General features: G+C 45.9%; 1 protein-coding gene across 6 annotated transcripts in view; it reads right to left on the minus strand.

Moving 5' to 3' along the window:
- Positions 1-22,319, minus strand: part of MYH10 (myosin heavy chain 10) — a 100,785-nt gene extending 78,466 nt beyond the window's left edge. For all 6 annotated transcript variants that reach the window (XM_073881680.1, XM_073881679.1, XM_073881677.1 and 3 more), the window contains exons 1-3: positions 22,164-22,319; positions 15,007-15,034; positions 36-138 (exon numbers count right to left, since the gene is read on the minus strand). In XM_073881680.1, the coding sequence (XP_073737781.1) occupies positions 36-138; positions 15,007-15,034; positions 22,164-22,245 (213 nt within the window). In that variant the 5' untranslated portion in view covers positions 22,246-22,319. The remainder of the gene's footprint in view (positions 1-35; positions 139-15,006; positions 15,035-22,163) is intronic.
- Between the last annotated feature and the right edge of the window lie 1,683 nt (positions 22,320-24,002).

Genomic DNA, 24,002 nt, shown 5'->3' on the forward strand with positions numbered 1-24,002 from the left:
CTGAGACGTAAACAAACAACAGAAGGAAAACTTACAGGAATATTATGGTCCTTCCGTCCTTTATGCGAAGAAGCAACGTGAGCAAGGTACTGAATGACTTTCTTAGTATTTTCTGTCTTCCCAGCACCCGATTCACCCCTGAAAGAGACAGTAGCACAGGAAGCCTTGAAGAAAGCAGAGCACACACATTCCCAAATTACAACTGACGAAATTAAATGGAGTTGGAACAAGACTTGGTAGAAAGTAAAAAAAGTGTAAGTAGGGAAAAAACTTACCAGCAGAAGTTAGAAAATTATTATTTTTTTAAATGGTATTAAATTAACCCAAACTTTTTTTTTTTCGGAAGATGCCAGTAAGACACAGGATAGGGTTCACAACACTAACGCTGTTTTTTTCTTGGAGTTTGGGGGTTCCACCAGAGAAGTGACGTTTATTATAAAAGTTCATGAAAACAATTCCCCGGCTCCAGAAACCCAGCCAAAACTGGAAACAGGAGTCCTGAAAGAGTGAAGATGATTGAATCTGAAGACGCTGAAAGGACTCTGGGATGCCCACTGATGCTCAACTTCAAGTCCAGGCAAAGTTTTCTCAGCGCATCCCCCCCAAACCAGCTGACAATTGTTCCTTCCCCCACGCTACCGACACGGAAGCTTGTACACACCTCATCAAACCTCCTCCAGCGGACTGCGGGCTTCATATCCCAGCCTCCCCGAGGCAGGGAGCAGGACCCTGTGCAAGTGTTTACTGTGATTTGTGTTTGAGTTTATTGTGCATTTGTGTTCACTGTGCATTTGTGTTTGAGTTTACAGTGCATTTGTGTTTGAGTTTACAGTGCATTTGTGTTTGAGTTTACAGTGCATTTGTGTTTGAGTTTACTGTGCATTTGTATGTTTGTGTTTACAGTGCACTTGTTTGTTTGAGTTTACTGTGCATTTGTGTTTGTTTGTGTCCGCTTCTTTTTAATCCATGTAACCTTGTGCAGTCCACCCGGAGCCAGTATGCAATTTGTAGAGAAAAGGAACACTGACTTTTGTTATGAACCGGGACAAATGCCACTGCTTTATATGCTTTATGTTTAAAAACAAGGCCGGCACATTTCAAAGTCTGCTTTTTATTTCTACTCAAGGACTAATCTTGAAATTCAGGTAAGCTGCTACGCACAGGGATACCTAAGTTATGGCCTTTCTGTTCAAATACTTAAGGCACCCTACGATCTGATAAAAGCGAACCTGTCCTCACAATCAAGAAAAACCTCAATTTGGAATAAAAGAAAAATGTTAATATCTAATTAGATTTTCCATTAAAAAAAAAAAGCCCCAGGAAAAAAACACAAAAACAAAAAACCCCAGAAAACAGAAGAAAAGCACCAGAAACCCAAAATTATTATTATACACATGGCTGGCTAATAATCCTCTATGTTTGTTTTATCCAAGGCTTGAAAGCCTAATTTTTCTAGTAAGCTCTGACCCTTCCTTGGAAGTATACTCAGAATTGTACTATGAACTGGCCACAGCCTAAATTTTTCAGGTTTACTGCTTCCATTATCTTAATTCTCTGCACCCAGATACCTACAATGTCAACTGCAGAGGGTTTGGGCAAAGGAAGCCAACTGACCAACTAGTCGTATGGCTTTGAGAAAGGAAACTATCTTCTACGGGCCCTCATGCCACCATTTGTACGAAGTAGGAATTGTATTAGAGCCTTTCTAGCTACAAGACTTGATCATTCTAGGAACAACCCACTTACTGGTTTATAAGCACCTTAACCACCATCCATTGTTATATGAAAAATAGTCCCCTTGTGTGTTTTACCATCTAGAAGTTTTGAATCGTAGGTACTCAAATAGACCAAATTTTCTTTTAAGGGTTTTCTGCCTACTGTTTGTGCTTAAAAAGGCCTTTCCTGCACCAAGATTATATCCATCTATGTTCTCATTTTTATAACATCTATTATTATTAAATCCATCTGTATTTTCTTCCAGAACTTTAATGGTTTCATTTTTTACAATGAAATCTTTAATCCATCAAAAAATTATAGTTTGGGGTAAAAATATAATCTAATTTTGTCCCCAAATGATTCAGCCCACATCCTAGTATCAGTGGTTGACAAGGAAGCTCATTATCCTGTGATATGAAATATTATCTTATACATACAGCTTATTCTAAGGTCAGAACCATATTGCAATAGTTTTGAACTATAACTAACCAGAGGGGCGCCTGGGTGGCTCAGTCGTTAACTGTCTGCCTTCGGCTCAGGTCATGATCCCAGGGTCCTGGGTTCGAGCCCCACATCGAGCTACCTGCTCCACAGGAAGCCTGCTTCTCCCTCTCCCACTCCCCTTGCTTGTGTTCCTGCTCTTGCTGTCTCTCTCTCTTATTTATTCAAATAAATAAATAAAATCTAAAACAAACAACAACAAAAAAAGAACTAACCAAAGCACCCAGCATTGTTCTTTAAACAAACAAACCAAAAAAACAAGCAGTCTCTGAAGTTTATTTTTCAGATAAACTTCAAATAATTTTGTTCTGCTAGGACTCCTCCATCTCTTGCCCCACAAATAAAAAAACAAGAGGTGGCATTTTGAAGTAATATTAATATGCTTTTTTTATTTTTATTTTTTTTTAGGGATGAGGTCTTCATCTCTATCTCTCGGATAAATTTTGTGTTTTCTATGTTAACAAGCGAGGACCGTGTTTGTCTTTGAAATCCTAGTGCCCAGTACAGTAGGGGCTGAATAAATGAATACAGGTCCTGCACATGTTTTATTAAGTTTATTCCTAGGCTCTTTTTTATATTTTTTATTCCAGCTATTTTATTCCTGCTATAAACGTCCTCATATTTTCTACCTGGCCCCCACTGCTGCTGGGATAAGGTAGTAATTGCATTCACTCAACAAATACTTACAAATCAACCACGAAGTGTTGGTCATTCTCCTGAGTACAAGAGCCAGAGGGTGAACCTTTTCTCCTGAACCTTGCTCAAGTTCAGGAGAAGAGAGAGAAGATAAGCCACAAAAAAACAAACGAGAGAGTGCAGGATGTGAGGAAGGCCTTTAAGGCAACGAGGTGGGGGGTGGGGGAGGCAGAGAGGAGCGGAGGACACCACCCTGGAGACACAGTGGTCTGGGGAGAGCCTCCGGAAAAGGGAGAGCGGGCCAGTGAAATCGGGGGCACCATGATCAGGCGGATGGAGAGCCGAACGCAAAGGTCTTTGCCAGGGACCAGGGCACAGGTGCAAATGTGGAATTTGAGGCAAACCACCAACGAGGGAGAGAGCTACAGGGGCTCCCAGTGGCAGCAGGAAGCTCCCCGAGTCCCCGGAGAGAATCCGGATTTTTATTCCGGCGTAGTTTCTGAAGAGCTAGGATGGTGGTTTTTCTCGGTTTTGTTAACTTTACTCAAAATACTTAGTGTTTCAAGACTAATCATGATGTTGGCGGTTGGCTTCAAACAAATAATTTTTCTGTTACGTGGAGAAATGAGCCTCTCATTTAGACTGATGATGACTTGTCTCGAAAACAGTTCTGATTGTTCCCTTTCTGCTTAGTTGGGCCTCTGAGGTTTCTCCGCTAACACACTTCAGTGTGTCCTTCACGCGTCTTTCCGCCTCCGTCAAACTCACCAGGCGCTGCTTCAACAATGCTTATAATCTCGGCTACATTTCTGTATATTTCAGGCCTAAGGGGACTTGGACACAGAAGGCACTGCTTCAAAGACAGGTATCACTAGCGGGCTCCCAAGAGGGGAGACGGGGAACTGCATATTCCCCGTCTTAAAACGTGGACAGTAGCTGCTAACACAGAAGACTGTGGTGAAGAAAGAACACGGGCCATCTGAGGCGTACCACCCGCATCCAGTGAACATCACCCATTACTGTCCACTCAACTGTTCCCCCACCGCTCAGGGGGTAGGTAATTTGGGTTACTGAGCCCCGAATTACTTTACGCATCTATAGCGCCTGGGTCAATGGTTAAGAATGTGGGTTATGGTGTCAAGATGACCTGCCTAGATCGAAATCTTGTCCACCGCTTTCTAGCTCTGGGGCTTTGGGCAAGTGACTCAGATCTCCGGGCTTCAGTTTATACTCTCTTCAATGAGAGACTAAGGAATTCAGAGGCCCAGGAGCACACACATAAGATGCGTAGTGCTGCCCTCAGCCAAAAGGCTCTCAGTAAATGATATAGGGCTAGTAAGTAGGTATGATGAGAATGAAGGTATTAACAGAAGTAAAAAAACAAAACAAAAACAAAAACAAAAACAAGATAACCCCCAATGTGTATATGAAAGAGGCGGCAGGATCAAAGGCATAGAATTAGAGTTCTTGGAAACAATTTTTAAAAAAGGAAATGGCACATCTGTCCCAGACAGAGGCAGAGAAATAAAAGCAGTTTGGACAGAAGTAAAGACACGAGGGAGCCCAACGGAAAGCTCAACAGAGATCTCCCTGAGAAAATGAGTTAGGAGAATCCTCAGGGAGGAGAGCAACAGAACAAGACCTCAGAGCCAGGACGAGAAAAGGCTCTGATCTCGTCTCCACCAACAAAACCAGATCCACTGACGAAGGTGCTCCACGCTGGAGAAGCTGCTGGGGTCCGTGCTGGTCCACGCGATCGAAGCTTGAGATCAACAAGGCGGCACAGGAGGGAGCCTGCGTCTCCTGCAGGACATCGGGGCACAGAAGATCAGGGGTTTCTAGCCTGGAACCGGAGGTATTCCGGTTTTCTAGAGAGGTCTATGGCCCTCAGTGGCTTCTCAAAGAGGTGCGCAATCCAAAACGAATTGTAAAAACCAAAGGCGCTAAGGGGGGGGAAGCAGATAGTTAATAGGTGATCAATTCTGGGATCACTCCCGGGGTCTCTTCTGGACCACGGGTACATTTCCGCAGCAAGAAACTCCTCACCCAGATCTTAAATGCTTCTGGTTTTCTTCTCTGGCTACATCAATTTCAGTCTAGTTTCAAAAACACCCTCTGCCTGATGGTCTCGCTTCAGATGACCTCCATCTGAAAACCAACCACACATACCCTACATGCGACTTTAGCTGATGATTTCCTACAGTTTCAAAACTCTGTTCTATTAGAAAGCAGCTTACTAGCAAGAGCAGAGGTTTTGTGGTCAAGACAGGTGTGGGTTTGGTCCTCCATCCCACTAACACCAGGGTCATCCTTGGATACCGGGCCCTGTAATTGGAGCTAGGAGGGCTACTGCAAAGATTCATGGAGGGAACACTTGCAAGAAGATGTGAGTCCCTTTGCTGGCATATTTGCCGAGAACATTTTAAACTTCTCATCACAATTAGCTATCTTTGAGACACACCTACAATAATCTAAAAAATGCCCTCAGTTTTAAGACTTGAGCACTGTGTCTCTGTCAAATAAAGAAATCAAATCTTAAAAAAAAAAAAAAGTTTTAAAGAGAGGAACGTCTAGGCTTCCCATCTACCCTATGTGCCTGCACATGCACAATCTCCTCCATTATCAACATCACTAAAATGGGACATTTTTTACGAAGGATGACCCTACAGCATCATGATCATCCAAAGTCCATAGTTTCATTAGGGTTCACTCCGGGTGTCATACATTCTATGGGTTTAGACAAATATGTAACAACTCGTACCTATGATTATAATATCAAATGGAATATTTTCACTGCCCTAAAAATCCTCTACGCTCTGCCTGTTCATCTCCCCTGCCTCCTGCGCCCCCTGCACTCATGGTCTCTATGGTTGGAATCAGACAGGACGGACGGAGCCTTCTCAGATTGGCTTCTTTCACGTACTAGTAGGCATTTAGAGTTCTTCCAGGTCTTTTTATCGCTTGAGAGCTCATTTGTTTTCAGAGCTGAATAAGACTCCATTGTCTGGATGTACTACAGTTCATTCATTCACCTGAACATGCGGGTTGCCTCCTCATTTGCGTAATTATGGAAAAAGCAGGTTTTTGTATTGGTAAAAGCTTAACCCCGATGGGTAAATACTAAGGAGTGTGACTGGTGGGTCATGGCAAGAATATGCTCAGTTTTAGGGCACCTGGGTGGCTCAGTCGGTAAAGTGTCTGACTCTTGATTTCGCTCAGGTCATGAGATCGAGCCCCACGTCGGGCTTCATGCTGGGAGTGGAGCCTGCTTAAGATTGTCTTTCTCCCTCCACACTGACCCCCACACACTCTCTCTCAAAAAAAAAAAAAAAAAAAAGTATGCTCAGTTAAGAAACCGGCAAATGGTCTTCCAGAGTGGCTGCACCATTTTGCATTCCCACCAGCAACGAACAAGCAAGCGTTCCTGTTGCTCCACATCCTCATCAGCATTTGGGGCTGTCAAGGTTGCAGATGCTGGTGCCCTGGTAGGTGTGTAGAAGAGGGTACATGACACAGAACATCTCTTCATAGGCTCTTTGGCCATCTCTGTTATGTTCTTCAGTGAGGGGTCTGCTAAGGTCTCTGGCCCATTTTTTAACGAGGTTGTTTTCTTATTAAGTTTTAAGAGGGTTTGTTTTTTTTTTTTTTGGTATGTTTTGGATAACGGTCCTCTTTATCAGATGTGTCTTTTGAAAGTATTTTCTCCTAGTCAGTGGCTTATGTTTTCATTATCTTGACAGTGTCTTCTGCAGAGAAGTTTTTAATATTAATGAGGTCCAGCTTACTATTTCTTTCATGGATCACATGATTACTGTTGTATCCAAAAAAGCATCACCACACCCAAGATCATCCACATTTCCTCCTCTGTTATCTTTTAGTAGGCTCCATGCCTTGTGTGGAGCCCAACAGGGGGCTCACGACCCTGAAATCAAGAGTTGGACGCTTAACCGACTGAACCACCCAGGTGCCCTCCTACCTTGCCCATGTAGTATTATTTCCCTTTTTTTAAGATTTTATTTATTTGACAGAGAGAGAGAGACAGCGAGAGAGGGAACGCAAGCAGGGGGACTGGGAGAGGGAGAAGCAGTCTTCCCGAGCAGGGAGCCCGATGCGGGGCTCGATCCCAGGACCCTGAGATCATGACCTGAGCTGAAGGCAGTCGCTTAACCAACTGAGCCACCCAGGTGCCCCTATTTCCCCTTATTTTGGTAACTGCCTCCTGATTTTCTTTTTTTGGGGAAAGTCCCCTCCCTTTCCCTCAATCCTTGCTTGTCCCTGCCCCTTCCTGGACCACAGAGTCAGTCCCATGACAGACTTGGTCCATCAGAGAATCCCACAGCTCTGGCCAGAGTGATGGTCCAGGACACATGACCTAAGTCCGACTAGTGAGACTCACACTCAAGATGTTTATGTAAACAACTGGAAAACTCTTTTTAGTCGAGTTGCTTAGGAGGGTGGGATGTAAGCCCAAAGCTGCTGGGGCCATCTTGCTATTGCTTTATAGTATGGGTTTTACATTTAGGTCTGTGATCCATTTTTTAGTTCAGTTCTATGAAGGGTATAAGGCCTGCACCTAGATGCTCCCCCCCTTTAACATATGGATGTCCCACTGTCCCAGCACCGTTTGTTAAAGGGCTTATCTTTGCTCCAAGATGTTACCTTTGATCCTCTGTCAAAAATCAGTTGACTGCGGGACACCTGGGTGGCTCAGTCAGCTGAGTGTCTGACTTCAGCTCAGGTCATGATCCCAGGGTCCTGGGATCGAGCCCCGCATCGGGCTCCCCGCTCAGCGGGGAGGCTGCTTCTCCCTCTCCCTCTGTCTGCTACTTCCCCTGCTTCTTGTGCTCTCTCACTCTCTCTCTCTCTGTCAAATAAATAAATTAAAAAAAAAAATCAGTTGACTGCGTTCCTGGGGCCTATTTTGGGGTTTTAGCTAGTTAAACAATTCTACCGATTTGGTTATTTTAAAGCTTTCAATGCAGGTTTCTCAGAGCAAGAACTAATGGTTCTAAATCCAGGCTGGCTCGGTCAGCACCACTTAATGTATCTGCATAGGATAAAATTCCTTAAGAAAAAAATCTCATCACGTCCCGATAGAAGGCTGATGTGAAGCAACCACTGTTTTATAAGTGTTACATGATTAAATATACTTAAAAGGAGAAAAACTTGAGTTAACCAGCAGTTAGACGGTCATAAATGAAAATAGATTATTTTTAAAAAGGGAGCTTAGAGAACAGAATCGTTTCCTTACCAAGGTGACTACTCTGTGAATTTTAATTCTAATGAGAGGAAAGTCAACATAAGGATATGCTCTTAATAGGATTTCACTGCCGATGACATGGGATCAAGCGTGGAGAACACGGCTTTCTCATGATAAAGGAAACCCTGAGGGTCTTCACCAGAGACTTGGGCAAGACATGAGAACAAGGATCATGCAGGGGGCCGGACCCAAAGTGGGGGCCCACGCTGCTTGGGCTGGGTCTGCAGAGGGAGAGGTGGCTGGGGATTAGTAGGCAGAGGAGGCCAGAGGGGAAATGAAGATGCTCATCCTTTTGGGGGAAAAGTAGAGAGTAAATGATTAAAATAGTAAAGCTTAGAGGGAAGCTATCAAACTACCTAAGTATATTAAAAAAAAAAAAAAAAAACTGATTGCTTCCGGGGCACCTGGTTGGTGTAGTGTCCAACTCTTGGTTTCAGCTCAGGTCATAATCTCAGGGTCATGGGATCGAGCCCCACATTGGGCTCTACGCTCGGCACGGAGCCTGCTTTAGGATTCTCTCCCTCTGCCCCTCCCCCGCTGCTCGCACTCTCTGTAAAATACATAAATCTTTATTTTTTTAAAATACTTTGTTTATTTGACAGAGAGAGACACAGCGAGAGAGGGAACACAAGCAGGGGGAGTGGGAGAAGGAGAAGCAGGCTTCCCGCCGAGCAGGGAGCCCGATGCGGGGGCTCGATCCCAGGACCCTGGGATCATGACCTGAGCCGAAGGCAGACGCTTAACGACTGAGCCACCCAGGCACCCCTAAAATAAATAAATCTTTTTAAAAAAATGTTGCTTCCCACTGTATTTTTCTTTGCGATACTATGTAATCGTATCACAAAGATACTAATAGAAAATAACTACTATGTAAAATTGACTAAATAGTTAATCTCACACAGGAAACTTAAGTAGCTTGGCTGTGTGCCAAGTTTTAAAAGCTCCCGTTATATATTCTTGGACTTCTTTATTTGGTGGGTACTCAAAGGCACCCCAGAACGGATCCTAGTCTCTCAAATCTAAGATACACTGTTTCACATTTTCATATTTCTCGAGTTGCAAGGTAGCTTATAGAAATGAACCAGAAAAATGTTATTAAATATCATAACCAGGGGCATCCAAGAATTAAGAAAGTGTGCCGAGGCTAAAAGAGGGGAGGGTTCCGGTGTGCTGGGGAACTTTCCTCCAGGGCAACAGTAATGCTCTCTATCCCGACAGAGGTTCAGGTTACACAGGTATAGTTCTGCAAATGGACATTTAAGACTTGTACATTTCATTATACACAAATTTTATTTCCAAAGATGTAAATATTGGACTTCAGCTAACGTTATGTACACTGAGGCGTTTAAGGGGAAGTATACTGATGTAACTGAACTTGAAATAAATCAAATGAAGGGATTGGTAGCTCATCAAAGTGGTATAAAAATTACTTTAAACTGAAAATGTCTATCAGCGGCCACAGAAGGAAACATTACCTAACCTTAAGCAGAGCCTCCTGAAAATATAGCTGCCATTCATCCCAAGGAGTGTCCTGACTGGGAAAAGACAGACCCAGGAAGTACAAAGTCAATGGTGTGTCAGCATGCTAAAGCCCAACAGAACCCTCCATACTTTCTCCCTGAAGCCCTAATCCTTCTTTTTTGGTCAAGTTTAGCATATAAGCCTTTTATTTCTGGTTACTCAGCACATGCTCAGCACTGAGTACTCCCATGTGCATGTGTAGGTAAACATAGTCTTTTCTCCTATTAATCTACGGCCAGTTAATTTGTGAAGCCCCAGGTGGAAGACGGAAGGTGGAAAAGGAAAAATATTCCTCCCGACACAAACAAATTTAAAATGGATCGATGGATGGCTAGAAGATGAACCGATCAATATAACATACAGCAAATACAGTGAAATATTAATGGAAGAAACCAGGTTGAGGGATATATGGGTCTTGGCTCAAAATTCTTTCAACTGTGCTTTAGGTTTGAAAATATTCACAATAAGATGCTTGGACAAGTTAAAGGGAAGAAAAGAGAAGGTTCTTGCCGGCTGCTACTTTGTGCTCAAGAAGAGAGAACCAGACGCTAGGAGACTCACCTCAGAAATCCAAACCTATTAATTGAGGACAAAGGAGTCTAAAAATGACCCTGTCTAATTACAGATGCCTGTAGAGGTCACTTCTGGTAACAAAAGTAAATTAGCGTTCACTAACCTTCCTTTCTGTCAACAGAAGTCATTCTCTGAGTGTTTCCTGCTTCCAGACAAAAAGTCTCATCAAAAGCGGTCACCCAGGAGTGCCTGGCTGGCTCAGGTGGCTGAGTGTCTGACTCTTGATTTCAGCTCAGGTCATGATCTCAGGGTCGTGAATTCCAGCCCCGCATCGGGCTCCACACTCAGTGCGGAGTCTGCTGGAGATTCTCTTTCCCTCTCCATCTGCCCCTTCCCCAATCGCTGCTTGCACATGCGCTCTCACACTCTCTTAAATAAAACAACAATAAAAAAAGTCATCCAAGCTCCCAAACCACAACCACCCACTCAAGGAGGAGAGGTCCGACTCCTACTGTATGTGGGGTTACGGTCACCAGACTCTGCAGACAGGCAACACACACATTCTCCTCTGCCCTAGCTCATGAGCAGAATGTAGCTCCTTTATTCTACTCATTTCATGGAGAGTTCCAATGCCTAGATTCCTATGTGACTATTAACTGATGGTGTATAATGAAGACTGTGGCTGGTCTTTGTCCCTGGTTCCTGGGAGGGAGCCTCTAAGTACTTGGTAAGTCTCTGTTATCCATGGTGGGCCCTGAGAGCTTGTGCTTACGAGGTGACTCACAGCAGGCCCCTAGACAGTTCCAGGATGGGCACTGGCCATACTGGAAGACCACTCGAGTGATCAGAGGTTTGGGCATTGAGCCATGGAAATCACCCCGATATCCTGGGAAGGGAGAGGGCCTGGAGACTGAAATCGAATACACGGCCAATGATTCAATCAATCATACCTGCTTGACAAAGCCCCTTAAAAACTCTAGACTCTGCAGCTTGGGTGAGCTTCCTCGTTGCTGATAAACATCGATGTGCTAGGGAGGGGAAGTGTCCCGAAGATGATAGGGAAGGTTTACATTTGGGACCCTCCCAGGCCTCACCCTGTCTCTCGTCTGGCTGGCACTGATTTGTCATCCTAGTGAACTATCAAACTCAAGGGGGTAGCAACCCTCAAATCTGCAGGTGGTTGGTTAGAGGTGCAGGTGGCCTGGGACCCCCTAAGCTTATGGCTGGGGTCCGCAGTGCGAGCACCGTGTGGAGGGGTAGGCCCTGGGCGGTCCATGTCAACACTGCATTGCAATGGATAATCTTTAAGACACTTGCAGATCAGGTTCTAAATATAACTTTTCTGAAGAACACAAGCCAGTGAAAAACCAAAAGAAAGCAAAAAGTCAGAGGACTATTGTAGAATACAGAATTGAAATGAAGAGACCTAAAGGCAAGGGTCATGGATTTTAAAAGTTATAAAAAAATATGTTGAGAACTATTACTGGAAATTGGATCCTACGTTAGATATTATGGAACCGATGTTGACCTTCTAAGCGTGATGACAGTCTGCGGTTATGTGGGAACGCCCTCGTCCTTGGGAGACACCTGCTGAAGAATCTCAGGGTGTCAGGAGGTCAGCAATCAACTTGCAAATGGTTAAAACAAAAAAAAGTGCTGGTGTGCGTAGAGAGAAAGCTGACAAAGTGAAGGGTATATAGCCATTTAAAGTATTCTGTCAACTTAAAGCAGGTTTGAACTTTTTAAAAATAAAAACTTAGGGAAACGATGCATCAGCAAAAGTCTCAAAAAGGAAAAAAAATAAAATGTGATAAAAAATGTAAAATCACGGAAGCTGGGTAATGGGCATATGGGGGGCACTACCATTCTACTTCTGTGTAGGTTTTAAGTTTAAAACTAAAATGTCTTTTAAAAATGGTGCCAGAAAGGTTCTCCCTTGAAAACAAAGTATCACCAGTAATCTATACTTTAGCCTGTTGTCCTGGTTCCTCCTTCATTAAGATATTTGTTCTTTCCTTTGACATTTTATCTGTTTCTGAAGTACGTTCTATGTTCAAAACAGGGTGCCAGGGTCTCCGGGGTTATTAAGAAGCAATCAAGGTAAGTCACAGTTCCCACCTTTCGGTCTAGTTGTAAAACACGGTCTGGGTGACCCAAATACGGAACCAAGAATGGCAGTGGATATAAAAAGGGCCCAGAGAAAATCAGTGTGGGCTGGAACCTGTCGTGTAGGTGGGATTCGATTGGAGATTTCCTTCCCGGAGGGAAGAAGAGGCTAAAGGCATGAGGCCAGCCGGGACCCACAAAAGTGGGCCAGACTGCAGCTATGGGACCGGCTAGGACCAGACAGAAATGTCTGACAGTGTGACCAGAAACGGGGGCCTGCAGACGGAAGAGTCCGAGGACACCGAGAGATGCTGGGCCTGGAGTCCTGAAACACAGCAGCGGACAGCAGAAATCAGGGAACTGGGTGATGCGCCTTGTGTGTGTGATGCGCGGGAATGTGGGTTAATTTCTCGGCATGTCGAGCTCAAGCTCACATTTGTTGCCTACTTCCCACCGTATGCTCCACTTACACCGAAACCCTTGAAAACTGCCTGATGCCACGTCTCACCTGCTGTCCTCCACGCCTGCAGGCTTCATGGGGCCTCCCTTGTCCACCCAGCACACGGAGTCTTCAGGAAGCCGCCAGGGAGCACGCAAAGAATCAGGGTCTAGAAACTCATCCGGTTTGCGAGCCTGCCCACCTAGGCTAGCAGCGCACCGGGAGCCGTAAGTACCAGCCACGGCCGCTGCCTCCAGAGGCCCAAGCCCCCCACCCCACCCCTGGACTCTTGGGAATCCTTCAGGCTTATGGCCCTGCCATCCTCGTCCCTGTTCAGTGCCCAAGACAGTGGCTCCTCGGGTCACTCTGCATTCTTACAGTTTGCTCCCACGCTGCCCTCTCCCGATTCCAAACCCCGCCATCCCTCCCCCACCCAGTTTCCTCTGCACACTCCAGGACCCCCATTCCAGAGTGAGCAAAGTCACCCGCATCCTCCGCCTCCTCACTGAGGGCTCCGCAGACGCCCCTCCCAGGTGAGGACACCCCCTTCCCCCCTCCCCCGCTCCCAGACCTGAGTCAGGCGCAAAGCCGCTGGCATCCTGCTCACCCACCATTATGCCCCGCCCAACCCCTCCTCTCCAGTGGTCCTGACCTCTGGGTGGGTCTCACCCAGGAAGATCATTAAGAACAAAAACCTCCACTCTTGTTTCAAAAAAGAAAGCACTTTTTATTCCAAAAGAGTGGGAAGGCTATTTTCTTGGAACGAAGGGCACTCCTCTAGGTGAAATCATTTAGCTTTACGGAGGGCTGGCCCTTCGGCCCTCGTGTGTGTGTACACGTGCGCGTGGCCGAGCCCCCCGCTGCACGTGAGGGACACATCCTGGGCCCCGCCCCTCGGCGCCCTCAATTCCAGTGAGCCCCCCGCCTCTCCACCACTCACTCCCGCGGCCGCACCGCCCACTCTCCCTGCTCTGACACCAGTATCCCCAACATCATTTGTTCCATTCCATCGAGACCCCGAGGGCTCCGTCCTGACCCGTCCACTCCCTGCCAACAATCCGCTCCCCTTTGCCCGTACCCCACTGGGACAGCTCCTCAGGCCAGTGTTCTCCGTTCTCTTGCTCTGCTGTCTCCCATCAGTGGAACCATTGAGATGCAATGGTTCCACCTTTTGATGGACCGGATCGGGTTCCACTCCACCGCTCTCCGGCGGAGGGCTGTCTACAGCAGTGACCCCAGCCGTCTCCCGCCTCGCTCCATCTGCTCCCTGTGGCAGTGCGTCCCACGCATAGCCCGGCCTTGGCCATGTGTCTCGCTTGGGATTTGTGAAGACAGCAAACGGCACAGAAGCAGGAACTCGAACAAGGCTCCCACGCTGGAGCTCGCCCGCTTGCTGCTCCTGGAAACTTGCCCCCGTGTAAAAAGCCCGGGACAGCCCACTGGAGAACGCGAGGATACGCAGAGGTGAAGGCAAGGCCCCCCGGCCCGCAGTCAAGCAGCAACACCCCCCACAAGCTGGCCGCAGGTGCAGAAGGGGGCCCAGGTCCGCGGAACCGCCCAGCTGAACCCGACCCACCCAACTGCCGGGAGAAGTATTTTAAGCCATGAAGTTTCAGGGTGCTTGACTGCTCAGGAAAAGCTAACTTGTACAACCCCGAGGCTAAACAAGGCTAGGAGAACACGTACACAACAAGCGGACCGGAGCCCACTACTTCTACCTCTCCTCCCTCCTCTTGTATCAGATACCGGGGTTGCGACATCATGGAAAAGAGAAGCCAGAGACGAGAAGTTTCCATCACCCCCCCCCCCACTTAAACTCGCTCACGGTAAACACTCCACCACTAACAGCAAAACTCGGTCAGTCTCCATCCACACCGCAGCTGGTCTAGGCTTTCTAACGATCCTTTTCCAGGCCAATCTAATGGCGTCCTGCCGTGGATATGGCTTCATTCACTCCCGACACTCTAGCACTCAGCACACGAGGCACAGGACCGTCGGTCACCTGTGCCGGGTAACGTGGACACGCTGCTGAAATGTCCAGGAGGCCACCAGGTGCGTGCGAAAACGAAAGATGTAAGTTTCACAGAGGAACACTGCGAAATGTGGGAGACGCCCAATGTGACAGCCAAACAGGGACCCCCAATTTAGGCAACCTGTATCATCTAAGTCTTAAAATGATAACTGCAAGGTTCACATCAAACTCTTAAAATAACTGCTCTACTTTCCCCCTCCCCCCATACACATACACACAAAAACAATTGCTTTAGTTTCCAACAGGATCGAAAACAAGTCTGAACGTTCAATATTTACTTACGTGCAAAGAATTGACTGGTCCTCACGATCTATAAAACAAAACAAAACAAACAAAAAAACAAAGTGACCATTTGCCTGTTTTTTTTTTTTTTTTTTTTTTAAAGACTTCATATAATCAAGTTGCAGTCATGGCCCACGACACATTGGGAACTCCGCTCCTCTCTCGTAATGCTTCCCCACCCCTCAGCGGGGTGAACGATGGCCCACGCTTCGAAGGCCTTATGCGCCTCATCAACCTTGATGCTCAAGCCCTGCTATACATCAGCATCACCTGAGAAGTCCTATAAAGATGAGTCCCTAGGGCTCCTCCCTCACTGAATCACTTTCAGGGGTGTAGGGACTGAAACGCCCTCGCTAAGTAAGTTCCCCAGGTGATTCTGATGCAGGGTCAGGTTTGGAAACCCCCGCCTTTCAGAACGGCTTCCAGAACACCCACAACCGGAGAGGAATCGTTACTAACTTGACCTTAGAGGAGAAAAAAATAATAATAATCACAAACTAAGTGGAGAAGGGCGAAGAGAGACAAACATCTGCATGAAGTTTAAGCCATATACATCCCCAAAATAACAAAAGAACGTGCCATGGGGAAAAAAAAAATCTCACGATTTTAAAGTGATAAATGATTTGAGTCTTCAGCTTGGTTTTTCAAAGGAAAAGGTGAAATTCAAACCCACGGCCAGCCCACGGATGAACCTGCAGTGTGGGATGCAGGACCTCCAATCACTTCTGAGCCTGAATATCTATTTAACAGGAGACAAATGTTCCTGGAGGGGGTCCCATGGCTGCTGAGGGGCGAGGGCTGGGGCCTGTCTCTTGCACCTGCGTCGTCTGTCAACACCACTAACCAAGGGGCCGCTGCTTAGACGGGGACTGTGCTCATAGGGCCTGGCCCAGCGAGGTCTTCTGTCACCCCTGTGCTGAGCGTGCTTCCCTTCGAGTGGTTACCATCGGGGACCCGATGAGGGTCCCACAGTGGTTCAGGCGTAAACAGCCTTTATCAGAGAGAAATCAAGAGTTCATGCAGTCTATCATAATATCATTACAATAAACAAATGCGCGTGTACATTCTGTGTATACACCGAGTTCTACAAAGAGCACCTTTACCTCTGACTAGCTCCTAACCACCGTTGTATCCCTCCCTCCGGCTGCACAGGCACCATTCCCGGGACCGGGCTGACCCCTGCCTCCTTTACTGGGGTTACTGGTTCTCTTTCCCAGGGGCCACACCATGCCCTTCTTCCACATGTTCCCCCACCCAGACCCACGGCCACTGTATCTCCCCACGTGTCCTGCCCTGCTCAGCTCAGCTGGGGCCCCTCTGGGGAAGCTTCCCAGACCTTCTCCCTTTGGTTCCTCAACATGTCCTTCTTTTGACCCTCTTCTGGAGTTAGACGATGCCACCGACTGCCTGCCCCCTAGAACGTGCTGCCTGACATCAGGCTGTCTTCTGTCCTCACTCTCATGCTGACAGCCTGGATTAGGGTGGCTGAGCGCTGGGCACTGGTGAGACCATGGGCACTGGGCTCCTGTGTGCTGGTCCGTTCCTGCCCCGCTCTGCTGCACACTCACTTCACATCTATGAATGCGGTATTGATACCCTGCTGATACTAGGATTTTATCAGGTCCTTGTTCATTCACTGTAAACAGGACCCTCCAGACCCCTAATTCTCTCGGTCTCAGCAACTTCTATAGAACTCCACTATGCCAAGTTTTTGTTTTTTTTTTTTTAAGATTTTATTTATTTATTTGACAGAGAGAGACACAGCGAGAGAGGGAACACAAGCAGGGGGAGTGGGAGAGGGAGAAGCTGGCTCCCCGCGGAGCAGGGAGCCCGATGCGGGGCTCGATCCCAGGACCCTGGGATCACGACCTGAGCCGAAGGCAGACGCTTAACGACTGAGCCACCCAGGCGCCCCTACGCCAAGTTTTTTATGGCTTTTCCGAACTGGTTCACACATTAAAAACATCAAAATGCATTCAAATTAACCAAAATTCAATTGCCTCCTAATTCGTTCAGAACGGCTTTCTTCCTGTCTCTGTACATACTCATTATCACTGAAGTTGGAGACCAACACAACCACCACCTACCCTTCAATTCTGCTCCATACCACACCCCCCATGCTTCTCACCCCCGGCAACTCTGCTAGCCGCACTTATCGATCCTCCGTGTTTGTCAGTCTGGTCTTGTGTGGCTTTGGGCCTCAGTCTCCCTGTCTGCAGTAAGGGTATGCGCTTGATCACCTCCAAGATTCCCTCCAATTCTGAGCCCACCACTCCTCCCTTCCACCTCATGACTCCTCGTCATCCTTCAAGGGCCCACTGAAGCACTATAACAACGCACCATGACCTTGATCTCTAAAAACCTGTAAATGGAACCAAAGCCTCATACTGATATTTAAGGGAAACAATTTCACTTTCAAAAATGTAACTAGCCTTCTGAAGGCTATATACAGACTCCTTTCCTAGCTCAGTATTTTCCAAAGCACCTCCCAAGAATCCCGTAAGCAGGTCCTCGATAAATCCACGCCGAGTTAAATCATATTTCAACAGTGGAAATGGATTCAAATCAATGACCTCGGCTCCTACCTTAAAAAACTAGAAAAAAGCAAATGGAATTCAAATTAAATAGAAGCCAGGAAATGAGAAAGAACAGAAATCAATGAAATGGGGAACAGGAAAAAGAAAAGAAAAGGAACCGAATTCTGGTTCTTCGAGAAAAATCATACAGTTGATAAACCTCCAGGCGAACTGATCAGGAAAAAGACACAAATGACGGATTTCTGAGGAGAACTACCCTGAATCCCAGTCTGACAACTACAATGAAAGGGACAACTTTTTAAAAAGACTCAAACCGCTAAAGCTCATTCCAGAAGAAATAGCCTGACTGGGCCCCATTATCTATTAAAGAAACTGAATTTGTGGAACTCATAAAATGTCAACGATACCTCAGTTAACAAAAACAATCGAATGTATAATTATAATGTACACAATGTATAATGTATAATTAAAAACCTTCCCACAAAGAAAACACACTTCACCGGTGAATTCGACACATTTAAGGAAAAAATCATACCAAACTTTTCACAAAACTGAAAAGGAAGGAGAATCTCCCAACCCATTCTCAGAGACAAGCCTTATCCTGACACTGTGACTACAGAGACATTATAATATGAAAAAAATAACAGACAGGTATCTGTCATCAGCAAGGACACAAAAATTCTTAACACCGTGCTAGCAGATCCACTCCAGCAATACATACAGAGGGGACACATGATGAGCAGGTGGCATTTGTCCTGCAAGGCAAGGTTAGTTCAATGTCCAAAGGCAGACAATCTAACTCACCGTGTCGACAGACTAAAGAACATCCCCTAGTCAAAAAAAGCATTCGACAAAACTCAACATCCATTCAGGATTTTAAAACACCTGAGCAAACTAGGAATACAAGAGAATTTCGTGAATCTGGTAAACAGTAGGTACAAACAACCCATACAGCGACACCACTCTTAATGCCAGGAAACTGAAAGCTGTCCCCGAGACCAGGAACGAGGCGAAGACGAATGCTGTCACCACGCCAGAAAAAAATCCAAAGCATAAAATGGGAAGGACCTAGCGATGCCTCTGTTTGCAGAGGACATGATGGTCTCCACAGAAAATCCCAAACATCTGACCAAAAAACCTTCCAGAACAAGTGAGTTTTGCAAGGTTGTAAGATAACACAATGCCAATACGTATATATATATTTTTAAAAGATTTTATTTATTTATTTGACGGAGAGAGAGAGAGAGAGAAAGCACAAGTAGGCAGAGAGGCAGGCAGAGGGAGAGGGAGAAGCAGGCTCTCCGCGGAGCAGGGAGCCCGATGCGGGGCTCGATCCCAGGACCCTGGGATCACGACCTGAGCCGAAGGCAGACGCTTAACGACCGAGCCACCCAGGTGCCCACCAACCCGTATATTTTTAAAATAGTTCTATATATCAACAGTGCGTGATTGAAAATTTTTTAAATTTAAAGTTCCATTTAACCCTAAAAAACATGAAACACTTATTAAGGTGTATATTTTACTTCAGTATAAATCTAAACAAGAACGGAGTTTGTGACTTTTGCCATCAAGTGTATGTCCAAGAACTCTACTGTCATTCATTCATTCATTTCTTGAGCACCTACTACGTGCCAGACACACTCTGTGTTTTATTAATATGGAATCCCCTAGAATCCAAACTTAGGGGAAAAGGTCAGCTCTCTTCTGTTTTTGTGCATTAAAGAAGCAAACTCTGTTCAGTGGGACGCTATGCTCCGAATCCTCCCCTGGTCCCTTCTCTAGCTTTTGATCCTCTTCACTGGCCCAGTGGCATTTAGCTGCTTTGCTCACGTTGGTAACTGAAAGCCTACATGGAGCAGCTCTGGTAGCTAGTGTAAGCCATACTTTTGACTACACTAACGTGTGTCCCAACCCAACTGTGTTGTGTAGGACGGACGTCAGCACGTAGCCCCCGACCTACAGAGCGGAATGTGATGGAACTGTGTGTGTGTGGGGGGGGGTTTGTTTGTATTTTGTGTCACACTTTTCAATTATGTAATGAAAACTATCAACTAATTCTTTTTAATTTTTTTTAAAGATTTTATTTATTTATTTGACAGAGAGCGAGCGAGCAAGCACAAGCAGGGGGAGAGGGAGAAGCAGACTCTGAGCAGGGAGCCCGACACAGGACTTGATCCCAGGACCCTGGGATTACAACCTGAGCTGAAGGCAGATGCTTCACCGACTGAGCCACCCAGGCGCCCCTCTTTTTAATTTTCATATGGAGTTTTATTATTGTGGAAAAGAATGTGTCACACTGCCTTGGTTTTGAACCCTAGCTCGTAACCTCTTACTATCTACATTTTCTTGGGTCAAGTTTTTAACTTTTTTTGTGCCTCAGTAAAATAGGGACAGCAATTCTTTCGACTTTATAGGATTGTTGTTGCAGATTACATCGTGCACATGAAACATTTAGCCCAGTGCCGGCCACACAGTAATTTTCAATAAATGTTCATTCTGGCATTAATGATGATATCGGTGATAATATGATGTGCTTGGTAAGCCACATCCTCCTTGCTCTGTATGCATATAGCTGCTCTGGCAACCCGGTAATGGGACGTTATCATTTAATCACTGTTAACTATTTTGTTAGATTCAATTTTTCCCTTCAACCTGTCAAGATAATTTTAAAAATCCTGTTTCTTTTCATCAAATGCATTTATTGCAGTGACGTTTCACATCATCTATGCATTTTATGGGCATGTCTCCCTCATCTTTAGGTATACTGATAAAAATGTCCCAACGGGATACCTGCTGGTGGACACCCTGGCGAAGCTGGACAGCCTCCATCACCACCCAGCACCTCCGTGCACCTTTTCTGCAAACAGCCATGAGGACATCACGGAAGAGCGTGGAATGGCACGATTCTCTGTTAATGCTGTCCGCTATAATTTCACTTCCCACTGAGCTAAAGGAACGTGCAGCATATTTTCATGTTGTACTTAGGCTGTTAACAATAGATTCTAGAATCTTCCCTGGCAGGTATGCGAAGCTCAGCAGCCTAAAGCTTCTTGGCCTTTTGAAAAGTTAGAATTGTACCTGTGACCCTGCCCTCTCCCCCGCCTTCTGGAAACTCCTGTCTAGATAACACTTCAGGGACCAGACGGGGTCGACCATCTCGACTGAGAGAATGGACTCGTTTCGATGAGCAAATATGGATTCAACAGAGAAGGAGTACACTTTCTCCAATTTCTTCTCCCCTATAAGGCAAAGTTTGCTCCTTCACAGAAATGCTTTTCTGTGCATATACGGCTTATTCTTCTTCACAGAGACGCAGACCCAAAAGCAAAGCAGCTGACCATCCTTTCTCCACGATCAGCAACTCACCACAGCTGTAGGCATTTCTGAGGATTCTCCGGCTCTGAAACTAAGAAAGGGTGTGAAACTTCATCTTTTTTCAGCCTGAACGGACTCTGGATATTCACCTGTCCTTTCCCATCGATGACGCTCCTCTAGGTCTGAAGTACTTCCTGTTTGCCAAGGGATCTGGTCTAATGCACGTGTGAACAAGACGAGAAGTGGGGGGTGGGCACTGCACTTGGTGAACGCCCTCACTCCGCCCTTCAGACTCAGACCTAGCCTCCGAGACCCGCAAGGCGGTGACAGGTGGAGGCAGCTTCTCTCGTTCCCTGAAGATCACCCACCTATTTTATAAGAACCGATAGAGCTGGGGCGCCTGGGTGGCTCAGTTGGCGAAGCGTCTGCCTTCGGCTCAGGTCATGATCCCAGGGTCCTGGGATGGAGCCCCACATCGGGCTCCCTGCTCAGCGGGGAGCCTGCTTCTCCCTCTGCCTCTGTTCCTCCCCTCCTGGTCCTGCTCCCTCTCTCTCTCTAATAAATAAAAAAAATCTTAAAAAAAAAGAACCAATCGGTCTTATTATACTTTATCAAGTTTCTTTTTTAAAAGATGAAAGGAGAAGGAGCGTAACTACAGATCTCACATGGCACCAGAAGGCCCACGTTTAATGCAGTCTTTTCAAGCCATAATGTGAAACGCGTTCAAAACTGCTACGTTCTGGTTTTCAGGAAAATGTCCCTCCATAAACCATCGTGTCTTAGGTCATGATGCAAACGAATGACTCTTCCAATTTATATTTCATCCTCAATCCAAAGGTGAACAGTCGAGATCAACCAACTTGCTCTGTGCTTTCTAACTTTTGTTTTAAGACAGAAATATTTTATGATCTTTCTTTCCCCAGCAGAGCTTCTATCTACCTTTCCTATTATTCCTCCCGTGGCTCTTGCTGTGGGTTCTAATACCTAGTGCAGGAGAGCTTCGAGCACACTGGCTCGTAGTAGATGGAGAGCAAATGTATATAAAAACTAGATGCTTTTTAATGAAAAAATGAACATGAAGTAGTTAGGAAGGCAATCCTAACTTCCTCCAGAAAATGACGACACTGCCCGTTCGAATTATAAGAATTCAAAATTCTTCTACAATAAACATCTAGGACTTTTCTTTTAATTTTTTTTTTTTTTTTTTAAGCTTAAAGCCCTTTGGAGAACACATCAGGACGCATACAAAAACCCTAACCTACACTTCAGAAACCGAGTATTTAGGAGACTAGCACTTCCAGTTACCTTGAAGCATGCATCTGTAAGCGGATTCAGAGATGGCATAGATGTGCGGCGGCACCTCGTGGCGCTTCTTCCCTCTGTACATCTCAATAATATTCTCAGAGTAAATTGGAAGATTCTTGTAAGGATTTATGACTACGCAGAAGAGTCCAGAGTAAGTCTAGAAGAAAAATAAAATACAGAGTTAAAACAAAAAACTCTGCACAGATCAGACAGCCAGAAACCACATAGCGCCTGGAACAGGGGCCTTCAATGATCTGAAAAGGTGGTTATTAGAGAGATTTGCAAAAATGTAAAACTTCTCTAATTTTTTTGCTTTGGAAAATACAGTTTATCTTTTTCATGAAAGATAATTTACTTACGTTACCTTGTCACACATTTATTTTAAATGAATTTATTTAAAGAAATCAATGGTTTACTATTTTTAAGTGAATTCATAAATATGTTTTAACTTTGCTATCATTTCAAATACAGATAAACATAACCCACACAAAAGCTCTTTGGGGAGAAGCCTCCGTAATTTTTTTTTAAAGGTTCTGTTTTTAAGTCATCTCGACACCCAACATGGGGCTCAAACTCACAACCCTGAGATAAGGGTCATGTGCTCCACCCACTGAGCCAGCTGGGTGCCTCGTGGCCTCCGATAATTTTTAAGAGTCATTAGTGCTGAACACACAAACCTTTCCTGATCAGCATGATAACCACTATTCAAAATTGATACGGAGAGCGCTTTTGATTTGGGGGGTTTTCTCAGTTCACTAAGAACGATTTCTGAGGACAGCATGCCGAACTGCCCCTGGGGATGGTGGCAGGAGGGCCCGAGGCGTCTGGAAAGGGCAGCCCATCGCACCGGGATGCAGGCCTTCTCTTCGAGGGGACCTGGGTGACCATGTCTCCAGGCAGGAGGACAGTAAAGAGGCTGGGGACTGATGGTGTCCAGTGCCAGGACCGGCCTCCCAGGAACACGAGGGGCTTCTCAGCAACAGCTGTGTTCATACAGGCAGCTCAGGTCCCCACCACCGTGGCTGGCACCTGCTCCCAGGCCAGCCAGGGGTCTTAGTAAGGGTGAGAAAATGAAGGCCAGGCAACCTCGATTTCACATTTTATCGAGTTTCACTTGTATAACAGTCAAGTAGACAAGTCATAATGATACAGCTCAATGAATTTTTATATATACCTCATTTTTCTGTTCAAAAATGAGATCAAGTCTGTCACGAAGCTACACATTCTACACTTCACTTTCTTTTTTTTTTTTTAAAGATTTTATTTTATTTATTTGACAGAGAGAGACACAGTGAGAGAGGGAACACAAGCAGGGGGAGTGGGAGAGGGAGAAGCAGGTCTCCTGTGGAGCAGGGATCCCGATGTGGGGCTCGATCCCAGGACCCTGGGATCATGACCTGAGCCGAAGGCAGACGCTTAACGACTGAGCCACCCAGGCGCCCCTACACTTCACTGTCTTAAGAGGTAAATTACAGACCGGCCGAAAAGAAAAAAACGAAAACCAAAACAAACGCACAAACAGAAAACCCCAAGAAAGTCAAAATGTGCAAGTTCAGTTTAGCATCCCACAGCATGTATGGCATGGTAACAGGTCATAACGACATTTTTTTTTTAAAGATTTTATTTATTTATTTGAGAGAGAGAGAGAATGAGAGAGAGAGAGCACATGAGGGGGAAGGGGTCAGAGGGAGAAGCAGACTCCCCGCTGAGCAGGGAGCCCGATGCGGGACTCGATCCCGGGACTCCAGGATCATGACCTGCGCCGAAGGCAGTCGCTTAACCAACTGAGCCACCCAGGTGCCCTCATAACGACATTTAAATCAGAAATCATTCCAACAT

This window comes from Callorhinus ursinus, unplaced genomic scaffold (genome assembly GCF_003265705.2).
Source record: "Callorhinus ursinus isolate GAN/ISIS: 27379988/994484 unplaced genomic scaffold, GSC_fseal_2.0 scaffold43, whole genome shotgun sequence".
Lineage (NCBI taxonomy): Eukaryota > Metazoa > Chordata > Mammalia > Carnivora > Otariidae > Callorhinus > Callorhinus ursinus.